Here is a 22,363-nt window from a genome sequence, read left to right as displayed (position 1 = left end):
CCAGCCCGAACAAAAAGAGCGAAACAGGCCGGGCGCGGTGGCTCAAGCCTGTAATCCCAGCACTTTGGGAGGCCGAGCCGGGCGGATCACGAGGTCAGGAGATCGAGACCATCCTGGCTAACACGGTGAAACCCCGTCTCTACTAAAAATACACAAAAACTAGCCGGGCGAGGTGGCGGGCGCCTGTAGTCCCAGCTACTCGGGAGGCTGAGGCAGGAGAATGGCGTGAACCCGGGAGGCGGAGCTTGCAGTGAGCTGAGATCCGGCCACTGCACTCCAGCCTGGGCGGCAGAGCGAGACTCCGTCTCAAAAAAAAAACAAACAAAAAGAGCGAAACTCTGTCTCAAAAATATATATACATTATGCTCATTGAGAACGAAGGCTATATCTTCTCTGATTATGTATACCATTTGTTAACTGAAGAGATGGACGGATGACTGGATGGAAAGATATATGTGTGGATGAGGACTTAATATGGCATGAAAATCTATCTATGCTAAAGATGGCAAGGGGGAGAAAGGCTGATTAAAGTGGACTCACATTAAGAAGGGTCTCAAACTCCCAGATGAGGATTTGAGAGTTTCTCCTTTATGCAAGGGATAACATTTAAAAGGGAACTGATGTGAAAATTAACTTAGCAGCAATATATAAAATCAATTAGAAAGTCAGGAAAGGGTAGATGTAGAAAGACCAATTAGGAAAATATCCTTATCATTTCAAAAAATGAAACACAACAAAAGAAAATGACCAGTAATTGGTAAAAGGCAAAACAGGAAGAATAAAAAAGAAAGAGAAACCAAACCTTAGTTGAATAAGAGGGACAAAATGTTAATAACTGAAGTTGAGCGACAGGTAAATGCAAGTTCACTATAACAGCCTTCTTTTGTGTTTGAAAATTTTCGTAAATAAAAAACAAAAGCCAATAAAACCTGAGTTCAAGAATATATACCTAAACTGAAAGTATGGTAAATTTCTCAGCTTCATCTCTTATAGTCTCTAATCTCCTAATTTCTGCATTGAACACAGAAATGTCTTACTGATACCTGATGATATATATTATTTGGGAGAATGAAACCTCTAACTAGTATGAATCAGTTTTGCTACCTCTAGATGAAAACAGACTACTACTTTCTCATTCATTCATCTTTTCATTCTACTTTTACTGAATACCTACTGTGTGCTAGGTATTGTTCTAAGCACCAGGAATATACCTGTGAGTACAGCAGAGAAAAACTCCTGCCCACATGGAGCATGCATTCACTCCCCAATGTCCCCTGGTGTCTGGCTACGAAAACATCTACTAATCAGCTACATGTTCAAAATGATGCTAAGGTGTCAGACATTCTGAAAAAAACTTAAAATGTGACCCTTGCTCTCAAAAAACATACAATTTATCTGAGAAAATTAAACTAATATGCATAAGGTAGTCAAATAGGGTATGGTGGATTCCAAGCAGAAAACAGAACAATGCAGGAAGGCAGGAAGGCAGGAAGGCAAGAAGATGGGCCCATTTCAGAGACTGAGAAGGATAGCAAATTAAGGGTAACAGAGTTGTAATGGCAAACCTGAAACTATGTGGGTCTTAGAGACAATGTTAACAATTTTAAATTATATTCCAAGTACATGTAAAGTTATTCAAGGACATCAGGTAGGCAGGAGAGTAAAATTAATGTTTAGGAATGCATAGGCCGAGTGTGGTGGCTCACGCCTGTAATCCCAGCACTTTGGGAAGCCAAGGTAGGTGGATCACTTGAAGTCAGGAGTTCAACACCAGCCTGACCAACATGGTGAAACCCCGTCTCTACTAAAAATACAAAATTAGCCAGGCGTGGTAGCACACTTCTGTAATCCCAGTTACTTGGGAGGCTAAAGCAGGAGAATCACTTGAACCTGGGAGGCGTAGGTTGCAGTGAGCCGAGATAACACGACTGCACTCCAGCCTGGGCAACAAGAGCAAAAACTCTGCCTCAAAAAAAAAAAAAAGGAATGCACAGAAGGAAACAAAGCAAATACAGGGCAACCAGGTAAGAGGTATTACAGTAACCCAAGCGAGAGAGGATGGGAGTTAGATTAGAACAGCAGCAGCAAATATAAGACAAACCTGAGAAATACAACACAACTGGCATTCAGAAACTCCCACTCTATTAATGACCTAAAAGCCCTGACTTCTCTAAAGTCGCTCTTCTTCACAAAGAGTTGGTTCTATCTAGCCTGGAAAAGGCAGTACAGGCAACGAGCATCTAGAACTAACAACTGCCCTAACAATCTACCTGGGGGAAATGCGTGTCTTACCAAGACCTCACATGAATTCACTACAAGACATTATAAACAAACACTTTCAAATTAATTCACATTAACTTAAAAGTATCAGCATTGTTAAAAGTATGTCAATTATCATCCTTTAATGTTCCATCATTCCATATAATTCTGTCACTCATTTACTCTAATGACTCAATGTTCATATTACAAAACTATAAACTTTTTTTTTTTTTTTTTTACAAATACTATTTTGAAGCTAATTCTTGTAGCACTTAATGTAAATATTTTTTCTCTAGAATTTACCTTTGGTATCATCTTTGTTGGACTCTTTATTCTGACAACTTTTTTCATTGTCTTTAAACAAGATGGCTGGGACAAAAGCCTTCAAATCAATGAGGTTCTCATAAAAATTCCGAGCATCTTCATCTTCCCATATACCACCTTCCAAGTCATATTCTCCAGGTTTACCAGGAGTGAATATATCAATTCCAGGCCCATGTTCTACCATAAAATAAATCACAAGTAATTAATATAACTTGAGGTTATAGCATGATAAACAGGACATTAGTTATTTTTTCAGTTTTATAGCTATTGAATCTTGAGTGTTTCAACTGACAGGAACTTCTTCAATCAACAAGCACGTGTGACCATTTTCAACACCAAATCAAAAACTGTGTTTTAAATAAAGCCCTTTAATAAAACAGACTAGAGAAGAGCATAAATATTTTTTGCTCTTACACTTGTTTTAAGCAATTAATATGAGATTAAGTAGCCATTTGATAAATTAGGTCTACTTTCATGAAACTTAAAGTCAAAAAATAAAATATGTAAGTCTGGCCACTCCTAAGACATCCGTTTAAAGTCCCACCTCCCCCATGAGTATTTTTTTTTTTTTTTGGCAACTCATAATCCTCTATACTATTTACATCATATTTATATACCATTTATATCTCCAAAAACAGACCATAAACCTTTAATTAAGAAGCATTCCTCCTTTTGGCAAAATCCTTAGCACATGGTAGATTGCCACTGTCAACCTAAAATAATCAAAAAGGTCAGAATCTAGTTTTAAAGAGAGTTTATTCGATTGCAAAGTTTGAGGACAGCCTCCCAGGAAGCAGAGATTCCAAAGAACAGAAGTCAGTGTTTCAAAGTGTAGAAGTTTGAGATTGTTTATATAGAGAAAGTTTAGGTAATTTCAACATCTTTCCACATAAGGCTTAATGCACAGTTACAACTATCTGATTAGTAGAAGTCGTCTTTTTTAGGAAAGATATACACAGGTTATGTAATTCAGTCTCCAAGGCTTAACTTCCCCCTTGCTATAATAAATTTAGAGGGTCCTGAATTTTTTTTTTTAAACAGAGTCTTACTCTGTCGCCCAGGCTGGAGTGTAATGGCCCGATATCGGCTCACCGCAACCTCCACCTCCCGGGTTCAAGTAATTCTCCTGCCTCAGTCTCCCAAGTAGCTGGGATTACAAGTGTCCGCCACCACACTTGGCTAATTTTTCGTATTTTTAGTAGAGATGGGGTTTCGCCATGTTGGCCAGGCTGTCAAACTCCTGACCTCAGCTGATCCACCCGCCTCAGCCTCCCAAAGTGCTGGGATTACATGCATGAGCCACCACACCCAGACTGTATATTTATTTATTTATTTATTTTGAATTGAGACAGGGTCTCACTCTGTTGCCCAGGCTGGAGTGCAGTGACACAATCATAGCTTACTGTAGCCTCAAAATCCTGGGCTTGCACAATCCTCCTGCCTCAGCCTCCTGAGTAGCTGGGACTACAGGCATGCATCATCAAGCCCAGCTAATTTTTCTATTTTCAGTAGAGATGGGGTTTCATTATGTTGCCCAGGCTGGTCTCAAACTCCTAAATTCAAGGGATCTACCTGCCTCATCCTCTCAAAGTGCTGGGATTACAGGCATGCGTGACCACGCTCAGCCTTTATTTTCTTTTATGCCATAAATGTCAGTCAATTGATAACTGGAAAAGAAGGGAAGAAAGATGAAGTGTACAGATCTCTTATCAGAGAATGGAAAGTATGTATATATTTACACACATGCAGTACATACAACTATAGATCATAAACTCAGAACACTGAAAGTAACTTCCTACTTTATGATTATGAACTCATTCATGAACGTATCTATTCTCACACACTTCTCTCCAAATGAGAATTATAGAGTGATTATGTAAATTAAAATTAACCCTAAGTTAGATTATCCATTAAATGTGATTTATGAAAATAAGAACACCAAAACCAAAAAAACACTGGCTGCTTGAAACTCCTTACTTTCCTTAGAGAAAATATATTTAAACACAGACTTATTAGGACACTAAACCAATACACCAAAAAGAAAAACAATGACATATTTACAACTTGTTTAATGAAAAGTATACACAAAAGTAAAAAACAAACTAGAAGACAATATTGACAATATTTAAAGAATACATCCATAATATATAGAGCATGGTATAATAAATATATCTGGTGTTTGTCTTTGGTTCCTGGCAGGCCTCCTAAAACCCTTGGAATTTCCTGAGTGAAAGTCATGTATTTTGTTATTCATAACTAGCTTATTGACCCTACCTCAGCTGATGCTAATGAGGTGACTTAGGGTGGAGCCTCTGGATAGTCTCAGGATGGAGCCAGTCACCAGAAAGACCAAGTGACTACAGGATTAGAACTTTCAGCCCCACTCACCCACCCACCTATGAAGCCGAGAGTTCTCGCCAGACACCAACTTGGCTGGCACCTTGATCTTAGACTTCCCAGACTCCAGGGGGGAGGAGTAAGTTTCTGTTGCTCATAAGTTGCCCGGACTAGGGTATTTTGTTACAACAGCCTGAAAAGACTAAGACAACTATGTACTATTAATCAGGTGTTAAAAGAAATGAGATCTATCTACAAGAACTGACTCAGAAAGCTCTCAAAAATAATTATTGAAACAATACAGAGGCCGGGCGCGGTGGCTCAAGCCTGTAATCCCAGCACTTTGGGAGGCCGAGACGGGCGGATCACGAGGTCAGGAGATCGAGACCATCCTGGCTAACACGGTGAAACCCCGTCTCTACTAAAAATATAAAAAACTAGCCGGGCGAGGTGGCGGCCGCCTGTAGTCCCAGCTACTCCGGAGGCTGAGGCAGGAGAATGGCGGGAACCCGGGAGGCGGAGCTTGCAGTGAGCTGAGATCCGGCCACTGCACTCCAGCCTGGGCGACAGAGCGAGACTCCGTCTCAAAAAAAAAAAAAAAAAAAGAAACAATAAAGGAAATCATGCAAAATATCTTACCTAAGTTAATGAAGCTAGAGATATCTGTCTGATTATACATATTTTGTGGAAAAAAGTAAAGTCTGGACACATTACTATCAAGCTGTTAAGAGTGGTTACCTTGGAGAATGTAATGCATCTGACAGTAAACTTTCACTTTTTAATCTATAATATGCATATTTTGTATATCTAAAAAATAATGTAAATCATAAAAAAGAAAATTCAGCTTCTGAGAGGTAAAAATACTACCAAACAAAAGCAATAAAAAAATAGGAAAATCACAGGCACAGGACAAGAGAGAAAGAGAGGAGGGATAGTTGCAATGCATATAAAAAATATAATTTCCGTCGGCCGGGCATGGTGGTTCAGGCCTGTAATCTCAGCATTTAGGGAGGCCGAGACGGGCAGATCACAAGGTCAGGAGATCAAGACCATCCTGGCTAACATGGTGAAACCCTATCTCTACTAAAAGTACAAAAAATTAGCCAGGCATGGTGGCAGGCGCCTGTAGTCCCAGTTACTTGGGAGGCTGAGGCAGGAGAATGGCGTGAACCTGGGGGGCGGAGCTTGCAGTGAGCTGTGAATGCGCCACTGCACTGCAGCCTGGGCAACAGAGCAAGACTCGGTCTCAAAATAATAATAATAATAATAATAATAATAATTTCCTTAATTACAAAGTGCTTTCTTTTTTTCCCGAGATGGAGTGTCACTCTGTCACCCAAGCTGGAGTGTAATCTCAGCTCACTGCAACCTCCGCCTCCTGGGTTCAAGCAATTCGCTCACTTCAGCCTCCCGAGTAGCTGGGATTATAGGCGTGCTCCACAACACCTGGCTAATTTTTGTATTTTTAGTAAAGATGGGCTTCACCATGTTGGCCAGGCTGGTCTAGAACTCCTGACCTCCAGTGATCCACCCACCTCGGCCTCCCAAAGCGCTTTTATAAATCAATTTTTAAAAAAGATACAAGGGGAAAAAGGGCAGGGGGTACAGGTATCGAAGATTCAAATAGGAATTTCACAGGAAAAATAATACATTTATAAAACAATCAATAAACTTAAAGATGCTAAAACCTGACTTCAAATTTAAAAATTAAGAACTGCAATGTGGTAAGAGTGTAAAGAAACAGTCATTCTCGGGCCAGGCACGGCGGCTCATGCCTGTAATCCCATCACTTTGGGAGCCCAAGGTGGGCGGATCATGAGGTCAGGAGATTAAGACCATCCTGGCTAACACAATGAAACCCTGTCTCTACTAAAAATACAAAAAATTAGCCGGGCATGGGGACACATGCCCGTAGTCCCAGCTGCTCAGGAGGCTGAGGCAGGAGAATCACTTGAACCCGGGAGGCGGAGCTTGCAGTGAGCTGAGATCGCACCACTGTACTCCAGCCTGGGTGACAGACGAGACTCTGTCTCAAAAAAAAAAAAAAAAGAAACAGTCATTCTCATATACTTAGTGGCATGTAATTTTTTTTTTTTTTAAAGTTCCAGGATACACGTGCAGAATGTGCAGGTTTATTATGTAGGTATACATATTCCATGGTGGTTTGCTGTACTTATCAATCCATCATCTAGGTTTTAAGCCCCGTATGCATTAGGTATTTGTGCTAATGCTCTCCCTCCCCTTATCCCCCACCTCCCAACAGGCCCCAGTGTGTGATGTTCCCCTCCCTGTGTCCATGCGTTCTCACTGTTCAACTCCCACTTATGAGTGAGAACATGTGGTATTTGGTCTTTTTCCTATGTTAGTTTGCTGAGAACGAGGGCTTCCAGCTTCATCCATGTCCCTGCAAAGGACATGAACTCACTCTTTTTTATGGCTGCATAGTATTCCATGGTGTATATGTACTACATTTTCTCTACCTAGTCTATTATTGATGGGCATTTGGGTTGCTGTAAATTTCTTTAATAGAAAATATGGCATTTTATATATATATATATATATATTTTTTTTTTTTTTTTTTGAGACAGAGTCTCGCTCTGTCTCCCAGGCTGGAGTACAGTGGCACAATCTCCGCTCACTGCAAGCTCCACCGCCTCCCGGGTTCACGCCATTCTCCTGCCTCAGCCTCCCTAGAAGCTGGGACTATAGGTGCCTGCCACCACGCCTGGCTAATTTTTTTGTATTTTCAGTAGAGACAGGGTTTCACCGTGTTAGCCAGGATGGTCTCGATCTCCTAACCTCATGATCCGCCCGCCTCGGCCTCCCAAAGTGCTGGGATTACAGGTGTGAGCCATCGCGCCTGGCCAAATATGACATTATATATTGAAACTTAAAATGCATATATCCTTTTAGCCCAAGAATTCTACTTCTAGGAATGTATCCTGTAAACACTAGCATATGTACAGAAAGAAGCAGGTTCAGAGATTTTGTTATAGCACTGACAATAATAGCTAAAAGCCAGAAATACTAAGTGTTAATCAACAGAGGACAAGTAAACTACAGCATAACCATACAACAGGATATTACTATGTGGCAATTAAAAAGAATTAGATGGCACTGATGTATTAAAATGAAAAAAAATCTGAGACATATGATTAACTGGAAAAAGTGGCTGTAGAATAAAGGATATTCTGATCACTGGACAATGTAAGCCTCTTCTGGACAAGATGAAGTACTGTATCAGTGACCCAAAATAACTAAAGATGTAAGCAAACAATATTAAAACAATGATTTCCAAACATTGGACATCAGGCAGTAATAAGTAAATAATCCCTGATAAAGAGTAGACAAAAACTCAGCTCTACAATTGCCCCAGCTTACTTCATAAAGAGATTTTTTCAGGCTGTGGCCAAGTAAGAGAGAAGCCAGGCAGTCTCCCCGAGTTGAGGATGAGAGCTGAGAGTCTGGTAATACTCTACCCAAGGCAGGTAGAGTTTCCAGGACACAGTACCAGAGAGGAGAAACCAGCACAAAGATAGACTTCAAAAGATTTGCAGAGTCTCCCTGAACATTCAACTGAGTACTGATCAGCTCCTATGTATAAGGAAATAAAGTGTTCACCTGAGTACTGATCAGCCTCTACATGTGAGGAAACTAGGTGAGACTGGGAAAATAACTACTGAAAAGAATTAAGACTCATAGAGAGGCTCATAGGACCAGGAATAGTACCCACCAGGCTGACTGAAGAATCTTCTAAGACTCTACTTTATCAGACAGAGTCCAGAAAGGTACTGCCTCAGTATTAGGAAAAATAAGCCCTAGATTAAAGGCTGCTCTGATACCTCCTAACAAAGCATCCTTTCAAAGATGAAACTATTTCCAAGTAACTTAACTGAACCCTACGATGAAGCTTAATGATATTTATAAGAATACAAAAATATCCAGGACACATCCAATAAAACATTAGCAGGCATGAAGAAAATATGGTAAGATAAAGAAGAAAAAGAAAATATGACAAGATATAGAAGAAAAAGAAAATATGACAAGATATAGAGATAACAAATGACTTCTCTAAATGGAATTAAATTATTGGACACTGTAGAAGAAAAGATTAGTGAACTTGAAGACATAACAATAGAAACCATCCAAAAGGAAAGGCAGGAAAAAATAATGAAGAACAAAAAGGACAGGACATTAATGAGCTGTGGGACAACTTTGAACAACCTAAAATACCTGTGATTGAGTCCCTGTAGGAGAGGTGACAAAGGAGGAAAGAGAAAACACAATTGAAAATAAAGGTCAAGATTTTCCTAATTTGATGATAACTATACACCCACAGATCCAGGAAGTTCAAGGAACCCCAAGTACAAGAAATGAAGAAAACCATACCAAGCCACACCATAACTAAGCTGCTTGAAATCAGCGATAATGAAAAAATTTTAAAGCAATGAGAGAAAAAAATATATAAATTATATAAATAAGAACAAAGGTAAGAAAGGTAGGAGCACTCTTGATGGAACAATGCAAGCTAGAAGACAGAGGAGTAACATCTTTAAAGTACTGAAAGAAAAAAAAGCTCTCGCCCTTAAATTTTTTTTTTAAGATACAGAGTCTCATTCTGTCACCCAGGCTGAATATCTGGGCTCATGCAATCCTCTCACCTCAGCCTCCCAAGTAGCTAGGACTACAGGCTTGTGCCACATGACTGGCTAAATTTGTTTTTTTTTTTTTAATTTTTTGTAGAGACAGGATCTCACTATGTTGCCCTGACTAGTCTCAAACTCACCTCAAACAATCCTCCTGCCTTGGCCTCCCAAAGCCCTGATATTACAGGCATAAGCCACCATGCCTAGACAAAAAGATCTTTTAAAAACAATGACAGGGCTGGGCACAGTGGCTCAAGTCTGTAATCCCAGCACTTTGGGAGGCTGAGGCAGGCAGATCACTTGAGCTCAAAAGTTCGAGACAGCCTGACCAACATGGTGAAACCCCATCTCTACTAAAAAGGCAAAAATTAGCCGGGTTTGGTGGCGCATACCTGTAGTCCCAGTTATCGCTTGGGAGGCTGAGGCACAAGAATTGCTTGAACCTGGGACGCAGAGGTTGCAGTGAGCCAAGACTGCACCATCGCATTCCAGCCTGGGTGATGGAGTGACACTCTGTCTCCAAAAATAAAAATAAAAACAATGACAGAATTTTTTCAAGGTCTATTAATTCTGGAAGATGTCTAAAAATACATTTAAAGTCATGACAGAGGGCGGTGGCTCACGCCTGTAATCCCAACGCTTTGGGAGGTTGAAACGGGTGGATCACCTGAGGTTAGGAGTTTGAAACCAGCCTGATCAACATGGAGAAACCCTGTCTCTACTAAAAATACAAAATTAGCTGGGTGTGGTGGCACATGCCTGTAATCCCAGCTACTCAGAAGGCTGAGGCAGGAGAATTGCTTGAACCTGGCAGGCAGAGGTTGCAGTGAGCTGAGATCGCGCCATTGCACTCCAGTCTGGGCAACAAGAGCGAAACTCTGTCTCAAAAATAATAATAATAATAATACATTTAAAGTCATTTAAAATGAAAAGAAAAACTAGCTTAAATTTCAGTATGACAATTAGAGGAAAAGGGTAAAGAAACCAACTAAATTAATCCCCAAGTATGCTAATTTTTTTTTTTTTTTTGAGACGGAGTCTCACCCAGGCTGGAGTGCAATGATGCAATCTCAAGTCTCCGCAACCTCCGCCTCCCGGGTTCAAGCGGTTCTCCTGCCTCAGCCTCCTAAGTAGCTGGGATTAGAGGCACACACCACAATGCCCAGCTAACTTTTGTATCTTTAGTAGAGACGGGGTTTCACCACCTTGGCCAGGCTAGTCTTGAACTCCTGACCTTGTGATCCGCCCGCCTTGGCCTCCCAAAGTGCTGGGATTAGAGGCGTGAGCCACCGTGCCCGGCCATATGCTAAATATTATACAGAGATTTTGGTTCTAAAATATCATAACAAATATACTGAGAAAGTTCTGAGAAACAAGCCAGGGTCAACCAAAACACAAATTCTATGATGAAACTTTTTTAAAACATTTAAAAACTTTGGCCGGGCACGGTGGCTCAAGCCTGTAATTCCAGCACTTTGGGAGGCCGAGGCGGGCGGATCACGAGGTCAGGAGATGGAGATCATCCTGGCTAATACAGTGAAAACCCGTTTCTACTAAAAACACAAAAAATTAGGTAGGCGTGGTAGCGGGCACCTGTAGTCCCAGCTATTCGGGAGGCTGAGGCAGAAGAATGGCCTGAACCCGGGAGGCAGAGTTTGCAGTGAGCGGAGACAGCACCACTGCACTCCAGCCTGGGCAACAGAGAGAGACTCCATCTAAAAAAAAAAAAAAACACACATTTAAAAAGTTTGATTGAGACTGAGTTTTTGAGATACTGAATAGGAGGCTGGGCGCAGTGGCTCACACCTATAATCTCAGCACTTTGGGAGGCCAAGGCAGGAGGATTGCTTGAGCTAAGGAGTTTGAGACCAGCCTGAGAAACATGGTAAAACCTTGTCTCTAATTAGCCAGACATGGTAGTGCACACCTGTAGTCCCAGCTACTTGGGAGACTGAGGCAGGAGAATCATTTGAGCCCAACAGGCAGAGGCTGCAGTAAGCTGAGACTGTGCCACTGCATTCCAGCCTGAGCAACAGAGCAAGGCTCTGTCTCAAAGAAAAAAAGTGTAAGAATCATGTACATTATTATATATAAATATAATAAATGCATTCACAGTATACAACAGGTATTTCTTTTTTTTTTTTTTTTTTTGAGGCGGAGTCTCGCTCTGTCGCCCGGACTGGAGTGCAGTGGCCGGATCTCAGCTCACTGCAAGCTCCGCCTCCCGGGTTTCCGCCATTCTCCTGCCTCAGCCTCCCGAGTAGCTGGGACTACAGGCGCCCGCCACCTCGCCCGGCTAGTTGTTGTATTTTTAGTAGAGACGGGGTTTCACCGTACAACAGGTATTTCTTACCGTGAATATTAAATACAAATTTTTCTTTAATTACAAAAGGATATTTTACAAATACTTCACCCTTAAAATTTCTTTTTTTTTGAGACAGGGTCTCACTCTGTCATCCAGGCTGGAGTGCAGTGGTACAATCTCAGCTCACTGCAACTTCTGACCCCCATGTTCATGCGATTCTCCTGCCTCAGGTTCCTGAGTAGCTGGGACTACAGGCACGTGCCACCACACCAAGCTAATTTTTGTGTTTTTAGTAGAGACGGAGTTTCAGTGTTGGTCAGGCTGGTCTTGAACTCCTGACCTCGTGATCCTCCCGCCTCGGCCTCCCAAAGTGCTGGGATTATAGGAATGAGCCACTGAGACTGGCCACCCTTAAGATTTCTAAGTAAACAGAATTGCCAGGAAATTCAAAGATACCTATCTATTACACAAGAATCTGAATGAACTCATCATATTGTCATGAGTTAATTATTATTTTCTATGTCCAGAGACTCTTCCATTCAGGGATCATTTCAAATAGCTTTTCAAGGTTATCAATAGGTTTTAACACCATTTCTTTATTTAAAAATTTCTTTAAAAAACAGAGATGGGGTCTCACTATGTTGCCCAGGCTGCTGTCAAAACTCCTGGTCTCAAGCGATCCTCTTACCTTGGATTCCCAAAGTGTTGAGGTTACAGGCGCAAGCCACCATGCCTGCCCATTTTTAAAATGTTGAAGCCATTTTAAAAATTTAAATTTGCAATACTGCACATCTGACAAGCCTAAAGGTAAGTGACAGTGCTTATAGAAAACACAATGTTTGTTTTTAAGGATATCTTACCTTCTGGTGTTGGTTTGTCTTGAGGAAGATCTGGCATATTTTCATCCAAAAGGTCTGCTAAGGATTGAGAATTTGCCAGCAACTTCTGGTAAGACATAGCAAATTCCTCATACTGTTTATGTCTATCTTCACTGAGCTCCCCTTTAGAATGTAGAATGCGCCTATAAACAAATAAAATCATCTGACAGTCTTATCAAAATAGATGTGATCACAACTTGTTACATATGAGAAACATTCCATAATTTGATTTTCTCATACAAATTTAGTATAATTTTCATTTTTAACATTTGAATCTACTATTTTCAAAATGTATCTGAAATGTCTAATCAAATTTACCTGAACATTTAAATTTTAACACTGGTTCCTCAAAGAATATGAAGAATGCTTGCTGAAATACCATAATATTTAACAATACACATCTAAATAATTTTAAATTATTCAGTATTTTATTACAGTCACACTCTTCTCAGATAAAGTTAACCAAAACTAACACAACTACACAAGCCAATTTTCAAAAGCAACAGGTTATAGAAAGAATCAATTATTCTTAAACCTCCATGATTTGAATCAGAAATATCATTATTTAACAATATGTCACAAAATAATTTTTAAAATTTGGTTTTTTATTACTGTCATACTTCCCTCAGACATACAGAGCTAACCAAAAATATTTTTTTTTTTTTTTGAGATGGAGTCTCGCTCTGTCGCCCAGGCTGGAGTGCAGTGGCCGGATCTCAGCTCACTGCAAGCTCCGCCTCCCAGGTTTACGCCATTCTCCTGCCTCAGCCTCCCGAGTAGCTGGGACTACAGGCGCCTGCCACCGCGTCCGGCTAGATTTTTGTATTTTTTAGTAGAGATGGGGTTTCACCATGTTAGCCAGGATGGTCTCGATCTCCCGACCTCGTGATCCGCCCATCTCAGCCTCCCAAAGTGCCGGGATTACAGGCTTGAGCCACCGCATCCGGCCAACCAAAAATATTTAACACAACTACACAACTCAGTTTTCAAAACCAACAGACTTTGAACAGGTTCAAAAACAACAGAATCAGTTATCCTTAAACTTCCATAATGATTTTAATCAAGATTATCTTTTGAAAAAGCCCACAATCTTCCCCACAGCCAATTCTCAATCTACTGTGCAAGGCCTGGTTATTTATCCAGGTAATGGAGAAGTCCACTTACTCAGGCCAGCCCGTACCAAGGAACTAAGGACATAACCCCTCTTCCACTTTGCAAGAATACACCAATAAGCCCACAACTACAAATGCAAAACCACTGAAAACACCAAAATGTATACAGTAAAAGTCTTATTATATTCATGTAAATCACTGAGACTTATATAGCTGGATCCCATTTTTTACATATAAAATATCCATGTGGTACTATAATATTCAAAATTTATAAACCATAATGCAAATACAATGTTTCAAAAAGTCAATTATAAATTACAAATAGTTATTTTTACAAGTAATACTTAGAAGTTTTTTTATTTCTTGAGTTTTCTTCTGAACAGTGAAGAAAACAAGGTTTCTGTAATGCCATCTTCCATCTTCTAAAAGTTACAGAGAAAAAGGCAGAAAAATAATGCCTATATTTATTCTTCCCAGATTATTGGAAACAATGTCAAAACTTTCCCATTTTACCCTATTTCTACTCACATGAGCTTTTGTTTAAATACTATAACAATTCAGCCTGGCATGGTGACTCACGCCTATAATCCCAGCACTCTGGGAGGACGAGGCAGGTGGATCACCTGAGGTCAGGAGTTTGAGACCAGCCTGGTCAACGTGGCAAAACCTCGTCTCTACTAAAAATACAAAAATTAGCCAGGTGCAGTGATGTGCGCCTGTAATCCCAGTTAAGAGGCTGAGGCAGGAGAATCGCTTGAACCCAGGAGGCGGAAGGTACAGTGACCCGAGATCATGCCATTGCAATCCAGGCTGGGTGACAGAGCAAGACTCCTGTCTCATAAACAAATAAATACTATAACAATTCAAGTAACAACATTTTCAATTTTCCAAATATTAATTCCCATTACAAGTGCATCAGTGCATAGATTCATGAAATCCAGTTATTTCCTCTTTTCAAATCTGGCCTATTAGGGTCTAAAATGAGAAATTTCATTTTCTTATGATTTAAATATACATTAGATATCATTCTACCAACACATTAGTAAAATGTTAAAATAGTTTAACCATAACAATCCAGGCTAAAAAGTGCTTCTCTAAAAATATTGTCATTAGAGAGCATTTTTCCCTCTTCAAACATTTGTTTCAGACTACTGTTATAAACACAAAATTTTTTCAGTAATTTTATGAATTTTAAAAATTAAAACAAAAACCCATAGCATTTTAACATATTCATACCTATGAAAGACAGCATTAGCACTCTGAATAAGCTTGTTAAAACTTTTAATCAGAAGTTCTAATAGAACTCATTTTGGATGTTAACAGTCATTAAAAAAATTTTTTTTTCTATTTACTTTTATTTTTTGTAGAGACGGGAATCTGACTATGTTGGCCAAGCTGGTCTCGAACACCTGGCCTCTAGCAATCCTCCCACCTCAAACTCCCAAAATGTTGGGATTACAGGTGTGAGCCACCACACTCAGCCAAAATTAAGTAAATTACTGAAATAAGCAATACTCAGAAGTAGGTTACTTAGGCTGGGCGCGGTGGCTCACACCTGTAATCCCAGAACTTTGGAAGGCCAAGGTGGGCAGATCACAAGGTCAGCGGTTTGAGACCATCCTGGCCAATTTGGTGAAACACTGTCTCTACTAAAAATAAAAAAAATTAGCCGGGCACGGTGGCAGGCACCTGTAATCCCAGCTACTTGGGAGGCTGAGGCAGAAGAATCACTTCAACCCGTGAGGCAGAGGTTGCAGTGAGCCGAGATTGCACCATTGCACTCCAGCCCGGGCAACAGACTCTGTCTTAAAAAAAAAAAGAAAAGAAAAGAAGCAAGTTACTTAAAAATATCTGCAATGTAGGACTGGGCATGGTGGCTCACACCTGTAATCCCAGCACTTTGGGAGGCTGAGGCAGGTGGATCACCTGAGGTGAGGAGTTCAAGATCAGCCTGGCAAACATGGTGAAACCTCGTCTCTACAAAAACATAAAAATTAGCCGGGCATGATGGTGGGTGCCTGTAATCCTAGCTCCTTGGGAGGCTGAGGCAGGAGAATCATTTGAACCCAGGAGGCAGAGGTTGCAGTGAGCTGAGATTGCACCATTGTACTCCAGCCTGGGCAACAGAGCGAGACTCCATCTCAAAAAAAAAAAAAAAATCTGCAATGTTATTAAGAAAAATGTTAACCGGTAAAAATTGAAGAGTTTATTCCATGGTACTTTAGTTGGAAAAAAAATTAAAAAACAAAAACTGAAGAGTTTATTCTGAAGCAAATTATATTAAAGGGATAATAATGGTTCTAAGAGATTTCAAAACCCCTAATGACAATTACTATGTAACATTATTTCATACTTGAAATCGGAAAATATATCTCAGAATAACATAACCCAAAACTTTATTTCTCTTAACAAGTTCTGACATTCTGGTCATCCAAGGAACAAACATCCAGTCCACTGAGATACATAATCACACTAAGGATTTCTAATACATAAGCAGTAGCAAGGTGATGACTACCTTAGGAAAACAAAAATGAACAGTACTTTTCCTCACTTTCACATGGGGATTTGCCTGCGACTGTGCGCTGGCTCCATTAAAAGTGATTTCATTCTATGATGGTTCCCTGAGTCTGGGTTCCAGTTCCTCTCCAGTCCTGCTGGAACCAAACTAAAACTATAAAGCTTCACTGATACTCCTTACCCTCCCCTTAATTCCATGATCAAATGCATTAACAGCACTAACTTACCTAACTAATGAGTAGGTACTTAAGTTACTATTCAGTGAAAATAGTCCTCAAGGAAAGTTTAGATTTGGGGTTTTGCCTGTCTGTTTTATAGCTCCATAAGCCTTTTACTCCCATATTTTTTATTATTATTATACTTTAAGTTCTGGGATACATGTGCCAAACGTGCAGGTTTGTTACATAGGTATACACGTGCCATGGTGGTTTGCTGTACCCATCAACCTGTCATCTACATTAGGTATTTCTCCTAATGTTATCCCTCCCCTAGCCTCCCAACCCCCAGTTTTTATTCTTGTGTTTTGTTTCGTTTTTAATATCTTACACTGAGCACTCGGTTAACAGGACAGAATACCAATTAATACAATTATGACTTCTGTTATATATAAAACTGACAGATGTAGCCATATATACTTTCCTTGACATCTAAGTAATACACATTTACTGAACTGACTAAATCCACAGCATGTAGTAAGACGATACACAGATGAAGCAGAGAAATAACTCATTATAGTGCCTGAACATTTCAAGCGCAAGGATTGGCTAGGCACAGTGGCTAACGCCTGTAATCCTAGCACTTTGGGAGGCCAAGGAGGGCGGATTGCTTAAGTCCACAAGTCGGAGACCAACCTGGGCAGCATGGTAAAACTCCATCTCTACAAAAAACACAAAAATTGGCCGGGCGCTGTGGCTCACACCTGTAATCCCAGCACTTTGGGAGGCTGAGGCGGGTGGACCACAAGGTCGGGAGTTCAAGATCAGCCTGACCAACATGGTGAAACTCCACCTCTGCTAAAAATACAAAAATTAGCCGGGCATGGTGGCATGCACCTGTAATCCTGGCTACTCAGGAGGCTGAGGCAGGAGAATCACTTGAACCCGGGAGGCGAAGGTTGCAGTGAGCCAAGATCACACCACTGCACTCTAGCCTGGGGGACAGAGCAAGACTCCATCTCAAAAACAAAAAAAAAAAACAAAATCAGTTGGATGCAGTGGTGGACATCTATAGTCCTAGCTACTCAGGAGGCTGAGGAGGGAGGATCACCTGAACCCAGGAGGTCAAGGCTGCAGTAAGCTGCAACTGTGCCACTGCGCTGCAGCCTGGGTGACAGAGTGAGACCCTGCTTCAAAAAATAAATAAATAAACCCAAGGATGATTTAGAAATTCTAATGAAATTAAACATGCTTATATGTAGGCTAAAAATGTCAGGGTATTTTTTGTAATTTTATGAAACTCATAGGAAAAGGTTTTCAGTTTGTTTTTGAAAACCCATGTGAGAGAACTAAATCTGACCAACAAGTATCTCAGCTTTCTATCAGTTATCAAAAAATATGACCAAAATTTCTCATGTGAATTCCATGGGAATGTATCACAGAAAATATAACCAAAATCAAGCTGAAAACATGATTTTATCATATATTTTAATTACTGCCTTTTTAGAAATACATCAATTACATAAAGCTGAATTTAAGCCATTCTTCTGAGAATGTCATCAAGTAGAGGTCAGCAAACTTTTTCTATAAAGGGTCAAACAATGTGTATTTCAGTCTCTGCAGACCATTCGTCTTTGCTGAAACTACTCAACTCTGCTAACATAACACAAAAGAAGCCACAGATAATATGTAAACAAATGAGGGTGACTATAATAAAATTTTATTTATGAACACTGAAATTTGAACTTGAAATCATTTTCATGCTTCCCAAAACATTCTACTTTTGACTATTTTTCAACCATTTAAAAAAGTAAAAACCATTCTTAGGTGACAGGCTGTAGAAAAACTAGTCATAGGCTTAATCTCGCCCACAAGCCATAGTTTGCCAATCTCTGTCACACTACTACATGTCTTATAAATTAGTGCATTCCCTCCTGCAATATCATTGCACACTAGAGAGGTACTTGTCCCCTTTTACAGATGTAAACAGTAAGTAATGAGAACAAAATCAATGCCAACTCTTACGCTTTGTTATAAAAATACAAAAAAAAAAAATTGCCCTCCTTTCTGCAACATACGTGAGACATCACTGTCCAGAAGAATCTCTACGGTACATCAGTCCTTGATTTTACGGAGTATTTTTTTTTCATTTCATTTTGTTTTGTTTTTGAGAGGGATTCTTGCTCTGTTGCCCAGGCTGAAGTGCAGTGGCGCAATCTCGGCTCATTGCAACCTCCACCTTCTAGGTTCAAGCAATTCTCCCTGCCTCAGCCTCTCACATAGCTGGGATTACAGGAGCCTACCACCACACTCAGCTAATTTCTGTATTTTCAGTAGAGTCGGGGTTTTGCCATGCTGGCCAGGCTGGCCTCAAACTCCTGACCTCAGGTGATCTGCCCACCTCAGCCTCCCAAAGTGCTGGGATTACAGGCATGAGCCACTGCACCCAGTTGAATGTTTTTTATATTACTCATTTAATATTATAAAACCAACTAAAAAAAAACCAGTCAATTTTTGAGTCAAGCATTATACATCATAAATGAGAAAATTCATTAATGCCTAAAAAATTATAATATTAAGAGAACTTTTTTCTTCTTTTCCATTTTTTTGACTTTTTAAATATTTCCTTCATTTTATTAATTAATTTTTGTTTTGTATTATCCTAAAAAATAAATTTTATTTTTATTTATTTTTATTTTTTTGAGACACAGTTTTGCTCTGTCACCCAGGCTACAGTACAATGGCACAATCTCAGCTCACTGCAACCTCCGCCTCCTGGGTTCAAGCCATTCTCCTGCCTCAGCCTCCTGAGTAGCTGGGATTACAGGCATGCGCCACTACGCCGGATAATTTGGTATTTTTATTGGAGACGGGGTTTCTCCATATTGGTCAGGCTGGTCTCGAACTCCCGACCTCAGGTGATCTGCCAGCCTCAGTCAAGCTACTAAAGTTTAAGAAGTTTAACATAAAAATTTATAAAATCATAAAAAGACAGAAAGAGAAATTCTCATTCAAATGTCTTTCAGAAAGGTCAGGCAGGCAATCTATCAATAAAAGCTAACTAACATTTATTAAACGCTTACAATGTGCCAGACACTGTTATTAAGTGCTTTTACACATATGAATTCACTACATGATTCACATTTACCTCAGAGTTACAGAACTATTGTTATGTGCATTTTACAGATGGGAAAACTGAAGCAGAGATGCTAGGTAACTTGCCCAAGATTGCAGAATGTGCAAATGACAGTGCTCTAGCTCGCGTCCACGCTCTGAAATACTGGACTATGTTGCCTTTCAAATTATAATTATCCACTTTGTACATTCTAGTGAAGTTCAAATGTCTCTCAAACACATTCACGAAGACAAGCCTTCACCACAGAACAGCTTATTCTATTTCCTCTTCTGGGTCCCTCTCTCCTTTGGATTTGACTTGGTAAATATTGAGTGGCTAACATGTATACTATACACTTCAAAAACAAGTGCTAAATGTAAATATGGATGGATATTATATAATTGTGAAAAGTACAGTATGAAGAGGAAGAAAATAACCTGACTCTGTCACTCACTTTCCATGTTATATTGGGCAAGCCCTTTAATCCCTTTGTTTTACCATCTTCAAAATACAGGCATTTATACAATATAGGTACTGTTAGGATCAATTAAGATCATATAGGCCAGGTGTGGTGGCTCACGCCTGTAATCTCAGCACTTTGGGAGGCCAAGGCAGGAGGATCACTTGAGCCCAAGATATCAAGACCAGCCTGGCCAACATAAGGAGACCAAGTTTCTACAAAAAAAATTGTTTTTTAATTAGCCAGGGGTGGTGGTGCATACCTATGGTCTCAGCTACTTGGAAGACTGAGGTGGGAGATATCAAGGCTGCAGTGAGCGATGACTGCGCCATGATGCTCCAGCCTGGGTGACAAAGCAAGATCCTGTCTCAAAAAAAAGGGACCATATATGTGATTCATTATGTTAATGTAAAATGGTATTTTCATAAGAAAAAAAGTGCCAAAGCCTAATAAAGGAAAGGCAAGAACGTCAATGCCAAATTCTATTAATCATTAGCCAAATTAAAAAGGAAAATAGTCTTGACAGGAATACAAAACATTCATTTTAACTTTGACCTTGTGTAATCATACAAAATTAAATATAACACATGGACAAAATCTCTAAAAGAATGATCATGAAGAAGACCCCAGAAAAACTTCTGGGTTTTATATCTCCTCCAGCATTCTGTCAAATTTTAATAAAAATTGGCCTTAGAATTATCTTAGATTTTCTTGGCTGGACGCGGTGGCTCACGCGTCTGTAATCCCAGCACTTTGGCAGGCCAAGGCGGGTGGATCACTTGAGGTGAGGAGACCAGCCTGGCCAACATGGTGAAACTCTGTCTCTGCTAAAAATATAAAAATTAGTCGAGTGTGGTGGCAGGTGCATGTAATCCCAGCTACTCAGGAGGCTGAGGCAGGAGAATCGCTTGAAACCCAGGAGGTGCAGGTTGCAGTGAGCCAGGATTGTGCCACTGCACTCCAGCCTGGGTGACAGAGTGAGACTCTGGCACAGTGGCTCACACCTGTAATCCTACCACTTTGGGAGGCCGAGGCGGGCAGGTTGCGTGAGCTCAGGACTTCGAGACCAGCCTGGGCAACATGGTGAAACCCTGTCTCTACTAAACACAAAAAAATTAGCCAGGCGTGGTAGCATATGCCTGTGGTCCCAGCTACTCGGGAGGCTGAGGCAGGAGAATTGCTTCAACCTGTGAGGTAGAGGTTGCAGTGAGCTGAGATCGTGCCACTGCACTCCACCCTGGAGACAGAGGGAGACTCCGTCTCGAAAAAAAAATGATCTTAGATTTTCTTTTGGTTTCATTTTAGAATTAATTTATTTATGGGTGTCTCATAATCTTGTAAAAAGACTCTAGAACACAGCAAAGCAAAACTGTACCCATTAAAATGGGTACTACTACTACAGCACAGTCATTTAAACACAACTAGAATATCTAGGAGACAATTTTAGAGCTCTTAGAACATTACAGCTATAACACTAAGTCTAAAGTACAGAGAAGTAACATCTTAATTGTGCTTAAATACTACCAATTAATTAAACAACCTACCTGTGAAGCAAGGTACAACTCACCTGGAAGGAAAGTGAAAGTAAAAGCAGTACCATTTCATTATTGGCTGATGTGTTTTTAAGTTTCAGTATCAGTCAATAATGCCTCGAGAATTATCATTCATAAAAGAAACCTGACTTTTTTTTTTTAACAATGGGCAGAGGAAAAAGTCTGCATTCTACTTAAATGTTTTTTCCTGAACTTTGTCAACCCACTGCTGTTACACTAAGCCTGCAATCATGAAGGTACTAAGTCATGGGTGCTGAAGAGAAACTTGTTACCACTTCCATCAATTGGAGAGAAAAAAAGGAATAAAAATACATCGAGATTACTCAAACAAGAATTCTGGCCTACTACCTGAATTCATGATTTCACTATACTGAAAGAAACAAATTCTGTAACATAACTGAGCTATAGCCAATAAAAATTAAATCACTTCTTCATCCAATTAAATGTCCAAAATATACTAACAGAACCTCTATAATATTTCAAAGTACGAAGCATTTCAAAGCATATAATGAGCACTTAACATTATAACAGGCAAAAGTCACTGAGAAAGTAATGCTATTAACTCCAAATAGGCAACTACTACTGAACGATATTTTTAAATTTCTAATAATTGTAAATCACCAGGTCAATCATTTAACCAAAATGTATAATAAAAAATAATATTCAGCTGGGTGTGGTGGATCACGCATGTAATCCCAGCAC

At 40.0% G+C, this 22,363-nt stretch overlaps 1 protein-coding gene across 2 annotated transcripts in view; it reads right to left on the bottom strand.

Annotated features, from left to right (window-relative positions):
• The window catches only part of UPF2 (UPF2 regulator of nonsense mediated mRNA decay), a 132,526-nt gene that overhangs the window by 91,329 nt on the left and 18,834 nt on the right, over nucleotides 1-22,363 (bottom strand). For both annotated transcript variants that reach the window (XM_033209834.1, XM_033209833.1), the window contains exons 4-5: nucleotides 12,732-12,892; nucleotides 2,563-2,760 (exon numbers count right to left, since the gene is read on the bottom strand). In XM_033209834.1, coding sequence (XP_033065725.1) covers nucleotides 2,563-2,760; nucleotides 12,732-12,892 — 359 coding nt within the window. The remainder of the gene's footprint in view (nucleotides 1-2,562; nucleotides 2,761-12,731; nucleotides 12,893-22,363) is intronic.

The sequence above is a fragment of the Trachypithecus francoisi genome, unplaced genomic scaffold (assembly GCF_009764315.1).
Source record: "Trachypithecus francoisi isolate TF-2019V2 unplaced genomic scaffold, Tfra_2.0 Lachesis_group9, whole genome shotgun sequence".
Lineage (NCBI taxonomy): Eukaryota > Metazoa > Chordata > Mammalia > Primates > Cercopithecidae > Trachypithecus > Trachypithecus francoisi.
The sequence above is the reverse complement of the archived record's forward strand: the minus strand, read 5'-3'. Positions and strand labels throughout refer to the sequence as shown.